The sequence below is a fragment of the Eleginops maclovinus genome, chromosome 4 (genome assembly GCF_036324505.1).
Source record: "Eleginops maclovinus isolate JMC-PN-2008 ecotype Puerto Natales chromosome 4, JC_Emac_rtc_rv5, whole genome shotgun sequence".
Taxonomy (NCBI): domain Eukaryota; kingdom Metazoa; phylum Chordata; class Actinopteri; order Perciformes; family Eleginopidae; genus Eleginops; species Eleginops maclovinus.
The window spans coordinates 2,596,422-2,610,460 of NC_086352.1; the positions used below are offsets into that span (position 1 = coordinate 2,596,422).

Consider the following 14,039-nt stretch of genomic DNA (forward strand, 5'->3'; position numbering starts at 1 on the left):
TCCACTGGTCTACAGGTGCTATAGACTCAAACACACCTCCCAGAATCCACTGGTCTACAGGTGCTATAGACTCAAACACACCTCCCAGAATCCACTGGTCTACAGGTGCTATAGACTCAAATATACCTCCCAGAATCCACTGGTCTACAGGTGCTATAGACTCAAACACACCTCCCAGAATCCACTGGTCTACAGGTGCTATTGACTCAAACACACTTCCCAGAATCCACTGGTCTACAGGTGCTATAGACTCAAACACACCTCCCAGAATCCACTGGTCTACAGGTGCTATAGACTCAAACACACCTCCCAGAATCCACTGGTCTACAGGTGCTATAGACTCAAACACACCTCCCAGAATCCACTGGTCTACAGGTGCTATAGACTCAAACACACCTCCCAGAATCCACTGGTCTACAGGTGCTATCAACTCAAACACATCTCCCAGAATCCACTGGTCTACAGGTGCTATAGACTCAAACACACCTCCCAGAATCCACTGGTCTACAGGTGCTATAGACTCAAACACATCTCCCAGAATCCACTGGTCTACAGGTGCTATAGACTCAAACACGCCTCCCAGAATCCACTGGTCTACAGGTGCTATAGACTCAAACACACCTCCCAGAATCCACTGGTCTACAGGTGCTATAGACTCAAACACACCTCCCAGAATCCACTGGTCTACAGGTGCTATAGACTCAAACACACCTCCCAGAATCCACTGGTCTACAGGTGCTATAGACTCAAACACACCTCCCAGAATCCACTGCAAGTGAAAACATGTGTTTGTGCGAGGAACATAGTATGGAGCCCTTCATGTTATCTGTTTGGACATTAGATGAAACAGCCTCTGACCATTTCACCCAAACATTTAGAAACTGATCAAATTTGACCTGAGGACAACTGGAAGGTTAGGAGTTGTGACACCTGGCACAGGTTTTATATGTATGCATGTCTATGTCAATGTTTCTCTTCCCAGTGTTTGTGAGATCGTGGGCCAGTCTGACGGTGGTTTGTCGGTGCTGAGGACCTTCCGACTGCTGAGGGTGCTGAAGCTGGTGAGGTTCATGCCAGCATTGAGGAGACAGCTGGTGGTCCTCATGAAGACCATGGACAACGTGGCCACCTTCTGCATGCTGCTAATGCTCTTCATCTTCATCTTCAGGTCAGATATGTGATGTATTTGGACAGAGTTTGTTTCGGCAATGCCATGAACCTTCAACTTGTATGTCTATAGAAGATATTTAAAAACCCCACCATTGTTCTTCCCAGGACGGACTTAGAAAGAGATCATTGTTTCATCTTCTTCTTCTTTCATGTGTTTCTGTAAGTCCTGCTCACCTGCTTGACAGCTCCCATTGAAGCGCAGAAGGTCACAGTGTTCTGCAGCAGCTATTAACCCCGAGTGGAATATAACAAGCACACACTGAAAGTTCTTGTTAGAATTTAACGAGCAGACACTTGAAGAACTGTGGCCACATAACAAGCAGACATGTGTAGATGTTCAAGCGGCGACACAGCAGTGCTCTGAAGGCCTAAAAGGTCTTTAACAGGACGATCAATGGCTGCCGTCCTCGCTGGCTTTGTTTCCCTTCTCCGCTTCCCTCATCAATCCAGCCAGTTATGTGCAGGGTTTGGGAACAAAGGACCTTGAGTTAACCAGATTGACACTTAACAGGCAGGGAGATTTAGTCCAAGCAATTCATGTGATATAATTGTACCTTTATACCAAGCTGCGTTTATGAAAAGGTGTTATATGGTGAGTTGGGGCCATTTTTACGGAGGTTTGTGAAAATATCTCATCCCAGCTACAGTGCACCTTCAGCATTTGGTCATGTCATGTTTGGTTTGTCAATTTACTCCATGTTATTTGTCCGACTGATAACACCACATTGAGAAACAGTATCCTTGTTGAGGCAGGTTTTTACAAATCAGTAACACTCATGCTGTTTATACCGTGCAAAGATTCTTGGATTCCCTGCAAAGAGTTTTTATCTTCAACATAAAACCTTTTATCTAAACCAATGTTGTGCCATGCTCAACGGTCACCATGCTTCAGGTCACTCAACACTGGCCAATGATCTTGAACTGGCCTTTGCTATTTGAAGTCTTTTTTTTAGATCTTATAAATCCATCATCTTCATTTTCCCAGCCAAGAAAGTGTTTGGTGTTATCAGTCCGGTAAAGCAGCTGCTATATCATGGGAGGCCGAATTCTGACTTCTTCCAGATATTCAGAATTCAGGTGTTTTTCATCCGGATTTCAAACATTTTCTCGTAAGTCTGACTTTTTCACAATTTTGAATTTCCCTTGCCTTAAAACGAAGGGTTTCATTTTCACAAAATTAACTACACACAGAACAGCAAATCCATGCAGAATTTCCACAATCAAAACTGACGGAACAAAGAAAAGCCGTAACTCTCCAAAGCCTCTCCAAGGATCACAGTAAAAATGTGGCCTAATATGCATCATAATCAACAAGTCTACAGGTGTTGTCAGTCAGGTACAGCAGCTGATATATCATGAGAGGTTCTGCTGTTGTGTTGCAGTATCCTGGGGATGCACATCTTCGGCTGTAAGTTCAGTCTGAAGACAGACGATGGGGACACCGTACCAGACAGGAAGAACTTTGACTCTCTGCTCTGGGCCATCGTCACAGTGTTCCAGGTAAACAACACATCATTGTTTGGAATTAGCATGCATGCTAACTCATAAACACATTTCTCTCTGTACACTAGATGACGTCAAAGGAGTAGGGCTAAAAGTAAATCTTGTACGTAGATCTGACCAAAAGTGAATTTCTTTGGGGAGTTCTGAAAAAAAAGTCAAAACTCTGGTTTGTTCCGATCCAAAACATTTTTAAGTGGCCCTAATCCTCGTCCTCTGTTCAGGTGGTGTACTTGTGTACTATGTAGGCCCTCTATGTGTCTGTTTATCTATCGAATTCTCTCAGATTCTGACCCAGGAGGACTGGAACGCAGTTTTGTACAACGGTATGGCGGCCACTTCTCCACTCGCCGCTCTTTACTTCGTGGCCCTCATGACTTTTGGAAACTACGTCCTGTTCAACCTGCTGGTGGCCATCTTGGTGGAAGGCTTTCAGGCGGAGGTAAGGGAACTCATTATTCCCCTCAAACTGCATGCTGTAAACCTGTTTCTTCAATAAATTGAGGTCTGGTATTGAGGTGTCCGGGCCAGGTTTGTTGATCCTATTCATTACTAACCTTTTGAAAAGGTTAATTTGGTTCAATCTGCCTCAGCAGAGGTGACATATATTACACGATCACTGACATTTAATTTAACCAAGGAGTACCAGCAAATGAAACAACCCCTAATTCACCCGAAATATTGGTGAAGTGAATCTTCATTTGCCAAGGCATGGCTTGATATGCTCTTACATCGCAGACATTCAACAACGTCCAAGTTCTGACATGATGTTCAGCTATCTTTAGCTTGTCTCTTGGTGCATTCTGTGCATGGAGTGTTCTTCTATAGATGATTGGCATCCTTCCATCCGTCTGTGTTTCTCACTTTAACCGTTGCCCTTGCCATTCACAGCTCAAATAGCCTGCTCTTCGTATTTATAGAACTGAGCAGATTGACATGAGTTGTTGCTTCTGCAGTTACAACACAAACCTACTGTTACCGTCTGTTTCCTCCTGCTGTTCCCTTTAGTGTTTACTTCCTGTCTGTCTTCTTCTGCTGTTCCCTTTAGTGTTTACTTCCTGTCTGTCTTCTACTGCTGTTCCCTTCAGTGTTTACTTCCTGTCTGTCTTCTTCTGCTGTTCCCTTTAGTGTTTACTTCCTGTCTGTCTTCTTCTGCTGTTCCCTTTAGTGTTTACTTCCTGTCTGTCTTCTTCTGCTGTTCCCTTTAGTGTTTACTTCCTGTCTGTCTTCTTCTGCTGTTCCCTTTAGTGTTTACTTCCTGTCTGTCTTCTTCTGCTGTTCCCTTTAGTGTTTACTTCCTGTCTCTATTCTTCTGCTGTTCCCTTTAATGTTTACTTCCTGTCCCTATTCTTCTGCTGTTCCCTTTAGTGTTTACTTCCTGTCTGTCTTCTTCTGCTGTTCCCTTTAGTGTTTACTTCCTGTCTCTATGCTTCTGCTGTTCCCTTTAGTGTTTACTTCCTGTCTCTATTCTTCTGCTGTTCCCTTTAGTGTTTACTTCCTGTCTCTATTCTTCTGCTGTTCCCTTTAGTGTTTACTTCCTGTCTCTATTCTTCTGCTGTTCCCTTTAGTGTTTACTTCCTGTCTCTATTCTTCTGCTGTTCCCTTTAGTGTTTACTTCCTGTCTCTATTCTTCTGCTGTTCCCTTTAGTGTTTACTTCCTGTCTATATTCTTCTGCTGTTCCCTTTAGTGTTTACTTCCTGTCTGTCTTCTTCTGCTGTTCCCTTTAGTGTTTACTTCCTGTCTGTCTTCTTCTGCTGTTCCCTTTAGTGTTTACTTCCTGTCTGTCTTCTTCTGCTGTTCCCTTTAGTGTTTACGTCCTGTCTGTCTTCTTCTGCTGTTCCCTTTAATGTTTACTTCCTGTCTCTCTTCTTTTGCTGTTCCATTCACCTAGGATTCAAATCGTATAAAACCGAGTTTACACTGAGACTGTTTCAGCAGTCATACCATAATAATGGTGTATTACACACAATACTGAATCCATCCATCTCAGAGGAACACTCGTGCTTTCAATCCACCAACAGCTGTCAAACTTACAGATGAATCGTTGGAAAACAGTAATCCAGTCCACATTCATCGTCTATGTTCGGGGGAAACACTGGCATCATTCACAAAGTTTTGATAGGAAATCCCAAAACAACGTTCAGCCATCAGTCTTCCACTGTCTCTCATCTCACTAAAGGTCTCTTTTTCTGGCTTTATCACCTTCCTCTGCTAATGCTACTACCGCTAACCCCTGGGGATTATTGAGCCAATTTACTGCAGATGTTCCCATTGTGAAGACTAAAGGGGAATCCCATTGGTTCAAACCAAACGTTGGGGTTACTAGAGGAGTGTGTTGGTATTTTAAGGGGTTTTCTTGTTGAATTAGGACACAGATCTGCTTGCTCGTTGGTGGGAAAGTCTGTTTCTTTGCTTGACACCTGAAATTCCAGTTCCTGAGTCAAACTAAATCAGTGAAAGCTGGTACATTGTGAGCCACACATAGCAGCCCTGTGTGATTCCACGTCTGTTTGTATGCTTCTTTGTCTCCAGGGTGACGCCAACCGCTCTTACTCGGATGATGACCGCTCTTCCTTTGACGAGAGTGAGAAACACGAGTCCATAAAGTTGTCTGGTGAGCTGATGGCACGTTTACCTAGTAACAGTAAAAGAGGCCCAAAGGGGCGGGACATCTCTACGCTGTTGACCAATAACAACAGAGCCGGCCAGTTAACCAATCGGATCAGCCTGGGCTCTGGTTTCCTCTTTAAACATCAGTGTCTTGGGTTCAAACATCTTCCTATAAAGTGTAGGAAGATGAATATCAAAAGGAATCCATAAAATCACAATTATATCCCGCTATCCAAACTAAAAGAATACATATTAATAAATAAGCATCATATAAATCAGTGGCAGTTTTCTTGTTTTCTGGTGAATATGGTCCACAAATTAAACTTGTGATTGCTTATATGTTAAAATATATTAATGAGCCCAATGTTCAAATGAATTCAGTCATTTAGAAATTTAAAGAAGCTTGAAATTGAACTTTCATATTTACTCAATCTGAGGCTTCTGTTTTAAGGAATGAGCTGCCAACAAAATGAATGAGCCTAAATAGAGACGGGACGCAGGCTGTTTTTCCCTTAAACCATTTGAAAGTATCGCGCATTTATCACCTACATTTGATTTGTTTCCGTAGATATTTTTCTGTATGTGGCCCTCGGTGCAAAAAGTTTGGACGCCCCTGCCGTAGACCCTTCATTCATACCCTAAGAAACCTTTAACAAGACAAATATTTATGAAAGCTCACAAAACGAATCTGAGGACATGCCCTGCACATTCAGAAGTTGTCATTTGCATCACACACAATCACTTCATTTGATAAACAAATGTAAAGAATATGAACCCTTCAGGATTTAAATTACAACAGAGTCATTAAGTGCCTTCTAATGCAAATGTATACTGGGTACTGAAAACTCCTCTAAATGAGTGAGTTTAAGATTTTTAAACCCAATCCACACGTCTGTTCCTGTGTGTTAAGTTAATTGCACCGCTAAAATGAAATTGAAATCACAGAATCTGCTCATATTTACGCCCTCAGCTTGCCGTTTCTATTAAGGCTTATTCATGTTGTTTACCCAAGAAACCAAAGTGAGACAGGAAGATGTGCCAAAGGCTTGTAAAAAGTCTTTAAATATGAATGAGTTTTGTCTTCATCCAGAGCTCACAATGAATCTTACCCAGCTCATTTCTCAGTAGAGCCAGAAAGCGGCACAGCTCAGACGATTTAACAAGAAACTTCCATACAGTGTGAGCGGGCCGTGCTGCAGAGGAGAGGATCTCTGCACTGCAGTGTTGGCAGATATAAAACCCTGCAGTCTGCTCCTCCTTACAGGGGATGGGAATACAACTAGGTGTTTCGATGTCCACTTCCACACACAGAGAGACATTACCGCTGCTTCTTGGCTATCCCTTTGTCTGTGTGGGCAGTGAGCGTTGTTTCTCCACCTCTCTAAATCTCCTCTAGCCCTCTTGTAGTCTTAAGAAGCTTAAACAGTGAGCCATGGGTAATGTGGAGAAGCCTGTGGAGAATTCTCAGCTGGGGCAGATTTCGGCATCATCATCCCACCCTTTTCTAAGATTTCATTTCTTGAGACATTAATCAGGATTCAATGTCTCCAAAACGGAGAGGGTTTCATTTACCCTTCCCTCCGACTGGAGCCTTAAAATAAATGTAAAACCAGCAGCTGTCTGGAGCTTTCTAAAGTTTGTGATTTCATTATATATTTTGACTTCTCCAAACTCCCATAGGCTTGTCATGTTTCCTCCTCTCTTTGCACTGGTGGCAGGTTGCATCCTGTTGTTTGCAGGTTGTCAAATGTCACTCTGGAAAATGTAGGAACTCAGTAGATATAATAAAGATATAGAGATAGAAAGCAATAGAGAGGTGCAATATTAAAGGCGGAATCAGATATATTACAGTATTTATCGAGGGGAAAATAGGTGGTGTGACAGTGGCACCTTTTTACAGTGAAATGAACTTTAATTAAGAAAAATGGAATAAAATTAAAATGTTAATAAATAAAGAATTAAAATATGATTACAGAGATTTATATTTTCTCCCGTAAGATAAACGTTTAAATGGAATGAAAATATCTTTATAAACACAAGACAATTATCTGACATTTCAACGTTCAAATATAAATACATTGAACAAGAATCGTTATATTAAAATATAAACAAATATATCCAATAAAAAATACAGAAATAATTAAATAGATCCAAAGATTGACATAAACATAAATGAAATGGGTGGCACAACCAGTAATAACATAAAGTATGTATTCAACCTGTTCTCTCGCTTATACCTCCAGACCCCAGGATCTGCACACTGACTCCCAACGGTCACCTGGAGCTGGGGGCCCTGTCGGGGCCGAGGGGGTCGTACTCCTCGGAGAGGCGCAGCTTCAACATGGAGTCCAGGAAGAGCAGCGTGATGAGCAGCGGCAAGAGCAGCCTGGAGAGACGCTCCCTCTCTCTGGTACTCACACGCATACACTGATACATGCGCATGAATGCAACTCACTGGAAGCCATGAAGTGAACCTAATCACAGTGAATCGTGTGAAAGCCCTTCAACCCTGTAATTGATCATTGATACACAGAATGGAAACCTGGTACCTTTTCAACCTTTCCAAACAGTTCACTGTAACAAGTAGGGCAATCCTAATTCCAGGCAACTGTCTGTAACAGATTTTGAGTTTTGGTTCAAACTAAAACTCTTAAATTTAACATTTGACCCGACTGGACATCCTTTGTTGGGATAACTGTGATGCATCACAATGAAATGCAGTATCTCTGAGTAACTCCACACTGTAGTGTCATATAGTTTACTGAAGTTGAGTCCTTCTTCCATCTCTGCTTCATAGTAACACGTGTATTTTGGTTTCCCTCATTCAAATGAGATCCTTGTTTCACCCTGTAGTCAACATACAAACATGTACAACAAATATGTGCTCATACTGTGGATTCTCACACACACACACACACACACACACACACACACACACACACACACACACACACACACACACACACACACACACACACACACACACAAAGTGGGAAAGCTTCAGAGTTGTGCCCACTGAACCAAAACCTCCAGAGAGAGAAAACAGTTCATCCATGTGTGGCTTAGCATCCAGTTGCCATGACAACTTGCATTAATTGACTGCCCCCCCCTCCACACACACACACACACACACACACACACCCTCGTCAGAAAGTGAGAGAAGAAGAAGAAGAACCAGAGCAGAGGGATGGGGATGGTGATGGGGGTGCAGTGGCAGGAAGATAAAGGGCGGTGAAAGCAGGGACAGATGAGCTGTTGTTCAGCGGCGCTCTTACCTCACAGGTTATGAAGTTAAACTCTGTGGGTGTGGAAGATCCTCTCCTTTTCTCCCACGGCTCTCCAGAGTTAATTCATATCAGAAGTTACATCACCTGGAGACAAAGTACAGCGAGTGATAAACAGAGAGGAAAGTTGGTTCATGAAGTTTTGCTGCAGTCTATCAGCAGCTTCCAGCACAGTGTACATGAGTCACGAGCTTCTGATAGGATCCATCTGTTTAGCTTGTCAGAGAGTCGGATGAAACTCAAGCACATTTAAATTATGCCTTGCTTACAGAAGGGTGCCGGCATGGGTCCTGAACCATGAAAGAAATTAGCATTCTAGCACTTCCTGTTACCCTGATTGTTAGCCTGATTGTTAGCCTGAAATAAAGAAAGCCAAAGAGACGTTAACGTTTGTTCTTCAACATCAAATATGTCAGTAAATATTCCAATGGTGAATTTAAAAAGGGGGGTTGCTAACAAGTGTCCAAATGAGACGACGAAAAGTCATCACGCCCAACATTAGCCACCTTTAGCTTAGCGTGGCGGCGTGAAGTCATGTGACCGTGCTATAGTTCCTTTATAGCCCAACATTAGCCGCCTTTAGCTTAGCGGTGGTGACGTGAAGTCATGTGACCGTGCTGTAGTTCCTTTATAGCCCAACATTAGCCTCCTTTAGCTTAGCTGTGGTGACGTGAAGTCATGTGACCGTGCTGTAGTTCCTTTATAGCCCAACATTAGCCGCCTTTAGCTTAGCGGTGGAGACGTGAAGTCATTTGCCTAATGTTAGCTTTTGACTTCAATAAAGTGGTGATATGCGGAGATTATCCTGCTGAACGAAATATGTAAGAATCATAAACGTTTATTTGACACGGAGATTATTTTCTGTGTTAATCTAAAATCACATTGAGAAATCCAATTGGCTTTTTGTCGAGGGAGCCCTTGTGATGCTAACTTTCTACAGAAATCCCTGCACCGCTGCGTCGCGTTGCAGCAGAAACAAAGTGAATCAGTCTAATGGATGTGCTTAGCTTGGGGGGACATTTCAATGTGATAGAATCTAGCTGATGATGCATCAAGTATTGAGGAGGGAAAAGCACACAGAGGAGTTAATGAGTGCTTCTTTTAACACAATGAAACCCAATTCAAAACTACCAACAAGTCATCATCACTGTGATGGTTACCGCATAATATCCTTACAGTATATGCATGTGTTTAAAGAGGCCCTCTCCTGTACTGTGTTCTATACTGTAGGTTTTAGTGTAAATGGTCTGCAAAGGTTAAAATCCTTTTGTTCCCTCCAGAGGGAGTGTCTCTCCCACACATTCTGTTCTTTTTGAACATTACAGCATGGAGACATGCCCAGAAGAGACACTACATACTGATGTGAATGGCACAATATGTCTTCCTTTAAGAAATAAAATATAGAGTCAGGAGATCAACCGGTTCCCTTCCCTCTCTTCACTTATCTTTAATGGTGTTATTATTTCAAGTACAGTTATCCGCTCAGTTCAACGTCAGATAAAATTGTACCGAGACGGAAATCAATAAGCTGTAACAAAATAAGCTTCATTTTCTGACTGGGAAAAAGAAAATTAGGTGCACGGTATATCTGCAAATGTACTGTCATGACGTTTAAATTGATACTCTGTAGCCATTGACTTTCAATTAGTCATCAAGTATTGTTTGGCAGCTCCTGACTACATATTATACAACACATTAGACCCAGAATTTGTCTCGTTTATGCTGTAATCTGCAGAATATGTCGTAAATGTCCACCACACACACACACACACACACACACACACACACACACACACACACACACATACACACACACACACACACACACACACACACACACACACACTCTCCCGATGTGCCTCTTGAGTTATCCGCAGTGCAGTTGTCAGTGTTGCTGCCGTTGTTCGGCTTCACTTCAGTTTCTATAGAGACCGACGCATAGATTCCCCGTCATGTGGGATCAGTTCAGGCTCTGACTGTTGACATGTATGTTTCCGAGGGTAAAACCCATAATTATCACCGTCACGCAGAGAGGATTAGACATGCGGAAACAAACAGGACTGGTTATGTTCCTCTGAGTGGAACTGGCACTCGGGGGTCTGCACATTACACTTGATGACAGCCTGCTGACAGCACTGCAGTTTCACTTTAAACCCCAGTTTGTGTTTCATTTGTTAGACATTAACCTACAGCAGCCGGCACGCTGTTTTCCACTCATCACTATCGCTGTACTCATGTGCTGAGTTTAAGAGGAGACTCTGCACTGGGATAGATGTCATTTGTTCTTTAAACATCCCCAGTTTGTTTCTTTAACATGTGGTCTGATATTTAAAGACATGATGTTTTCATTTATTTGGGAGATTTTCACTGTTTTCTGAAATGTTCATTGACACAACAATGAATTAGCTCATTTGGGGATTATGGATATTTTCTTTTTGACCTACAGTAGCATATATGCCATTTAGGGTTAGGGTTAGTCAGCGTCTATGTATTCACTGGCTTCCTTGCCAATTTTCTGAATTAGTTTTTGGTTGTTAGCCTGAAATGAGGTCTGTGGTTAAAATAATCCAATAAAAAAATCCCATTGGCTGTGAGTCAAGGGAACCAGGAAGAGGCACATTTACGGGCTGGCCAAAAATGTGCCCTTATATGGCAGGTATGGGTCTGTAGACGGTGTTAAATTGAACCAGCTTGGGTGATAACTTTCTGCTCTGTGTCTATTCTAGCGTCATGGTCGCAGTCCCAACTACCACAACTGGGGGCGCCCTTTCCATCCGCAGTCTGCATGGAGCCGCAGGTAGACGATCACGTTTACATCCTGCAATTGAGTTCAGCTTTTGCCTCAATGAATATTTAATATGTTCATTAAGCCTTAACTATGGGCATGGGAGCCTCGGACCTTTGCTGTTGTGTAATGCTGCTGTTAGCTTCATGACTAGACTCTCAATGTGCACACGGCGCTGATCACCTCTCTACTGATTCATCCACCAGGTCCAGCTCCAACAGTCTGGGTCGGAAGAGTTACGGGTTTGGTGGCGCTCCTGTGGTGGGGGGGAGCCTCCGTGTGCACAGCACCCGCTCCCCCTACTCCTACACCTTTGCTGCCGAGCAGGAGTCACTCCTCTCCCACCCTCGCCACTCCCATCATGCTCTCCCCCCTCATCATCCACCTCCACCTCCACTTTTCCTCTCCAGGCAATTTTCCGGGAGGAGGGATCGCCGGGCCCTTTCCCTCGAGCTTCCCGAGCTCAGGGGCCAGCCGCCGGGACTCCCCCCCGTCCAGCAAGCAGAGCCTGGGAGGAGGGGAGGGTCTGGGGCAGGGGGGTCTAACACTGGGGGGTCTGTGGCAGGTAGTGGTTTGGAACATCGAGATTGTAATGGCAAAACACCAGGCCCCCACACTCAGCTGATGGCGGAGGTTTACCCTCAAGTCAACGCACGCAAGGACAGAACCGACCTCGACGAAGAGACGGACTATGTGAGTGGGGGGGGTCTTTATTCCAAGATAGGATTAAAAAAAGATCAGATAACATTTGTAAAGGGACACCACCTGAACATCAGCAGGAGAGGACTCTTTAAAGTAGAGACACTACATACTGATATACACCTGAACATCAGCAGGAGAGGACTCTTTAAAGTAGAGACGCTACATACTGATATACACCTGAACATCAGCAGGAGAGGACTCTTTAAAGTAGAGACACTACATACTGATATACACCTGAACATCAGCAGGAGAGGACTCTTTAAAGTAGAGACTCTACATACTGATATACACCTGAACATCAGCAGGAGAGGACTCTTTAAAGTAGAGACCCTACATACTGATATACACCTGAACATCAGCAGGAGAGGACTCTTTAAAGTAGAGACACTACATACTGATATACACCTGAACATCAGCAGGAGAGGACTCTTTAAAGTAGAGACTCTACACACTGATATACACCTGAACATCAGCAGGAGAGGACTCTTTAAAGTAGAGACGCTACATACTGATATACACCTGAACATCAGCAGGAGAGGACTCTTTAAAGTAGAGACACTACATACTGATATACACCTGAACATCAGCAGGAGAGGACTCTTTAAAGTAGAGACGCTACATACTGATATACACCTGAACATCAGCAGGAGAGGACTCTTTAAAGTAGAGACTCTACATACTGATATACACCTGAACATCAGCAGGAGAGGACTCTTTAAAGTAGAGACTACATACTGATACACCTGAACATCAGCAGGAGAGGACTCTTTAAAGTAGAGACTACATACTGATACACCTGATACTGAGCAGAATAAGGCCCCTTTGAGAGGAAAAGCCTCGATAGCAACACACAAATGAATAATTGAAAGCTCTTAACATGATGCGATGCCTCTGAACTGCGTTAATGCTATATACTGCCTTCTGTTCTTTATTGGTTTGCCTAGACAACACAACATAAATCATAATGATTGTGGTAGTGGGTGTACAAATCAGGCAGCGGTATTAGTTTATCTTACCTCTGCAGGGGCTGTGCAGTCACTTTATGAAATATCTGAGCGTGCCATGAATAATTCAATCATGTTGATGTCATTTGCATTGTAAATGGAGTGAAGATCAAATAAAGTTACCAGCATTTAAAAGATTACCGTTACACATAGTTTGAGTGTTGATCTTTGCACTTTCAGGATTAAACACGGAGATACAAATGCTCCAATTAGCTGAAACACAGCAGTGTGGGAAGGATTCCTGCCTGTTTATTTGATCCTTTTACACGCCCCCAGCTTTCCTCTCAAGCCTATTCCTTTTTTCCCTTCCTCCCTCCTCCAGAGTATGTGTTTCCGTATCCAGAAGATGATGGAGGTGTACAAGCCCGACTGGTGTGAATCGAGAGAGGCGTGGTCCGTCTACCTGTTCTCCCCCCAGAACAAGTGAGTCAGACGCCTTCAGCTCGGCCAACACGAATAAACATCTGAAAACCAGAAGGAATCTGCTCAGAGTTTAACTGTTGGGGGTTTGTGGTTCTGGGTATAGTCCAGACTATTAGCTGGGTTTGACTACTCTCAATCAATTCTGTTGAAAGGAGAAGGAACCCTTACTGGTCCCACAGAGGGGAAATGTACATTCTGCATTTGACCCATCCTAGCATTGGGAGCAGTGGGCTGCCATATGTACAGCACTCAGCACTGCAGGGAATGGTGCCTTGCTCAGGGACACCTGTTGGTCTTTCAGGGACTTGAACCAGTGACCTTCCAGTTCCCAAGTCAAGTCACTATGGACTTTGCCACCACCACCCTTAAACCCACCAGCCAAAACCATGTCCACGCAGTCCTGAAGACCTGCTAACGGCCAAACTGTGAACAAATAAATGAAGCCGAAAGACGTCTTCAGTTGTGTTTGGTTATTTCTTGGTTTGTTTGAAAATCTACTTGGTGGAAAGTTGTTGATTCGACAAAGGAAGGATTTGTTTTGGAATCGATCGGCCTTGGTT

At 43.4% G+C, this 14,039-nt stretch overlaps 1 protein-coding gene across 1 annotated transcript in view; it reads left to right on the forward strand.

Annotated features, from left to right (window-relative positions):
* The window catches only part of LOC134862710 (voltage-dependent T-type calcium channel subunit alpha-1I-like), a 225,623-nt gene that overhangs the window by 153,297 nt on the left and 58,287 nt on the right, over positions 1-14,039 (forward strand). Inside the window, 8 exon segments of the mRNA XM_063880729.1 lie at positions 983-1,168; positions 2,553-2,670; positions 2,957-3,112; positions 5,204-5,285; positions 7,525-7,691; positions 11,292-11,362; positions 11,557-12,043; positions 13,379-13,479. Of these exon segments, the coding sequence (XP_063736799.1) occupies positions 983-1,168; positions 2,553-2,670; positions 2,957-3,112; positions 5,204-5,285; positions 7,525-7,691; positions 11,292-11,362; positions 11,557-12,043; positions 13,379-13,479 (1,368 nt within the window).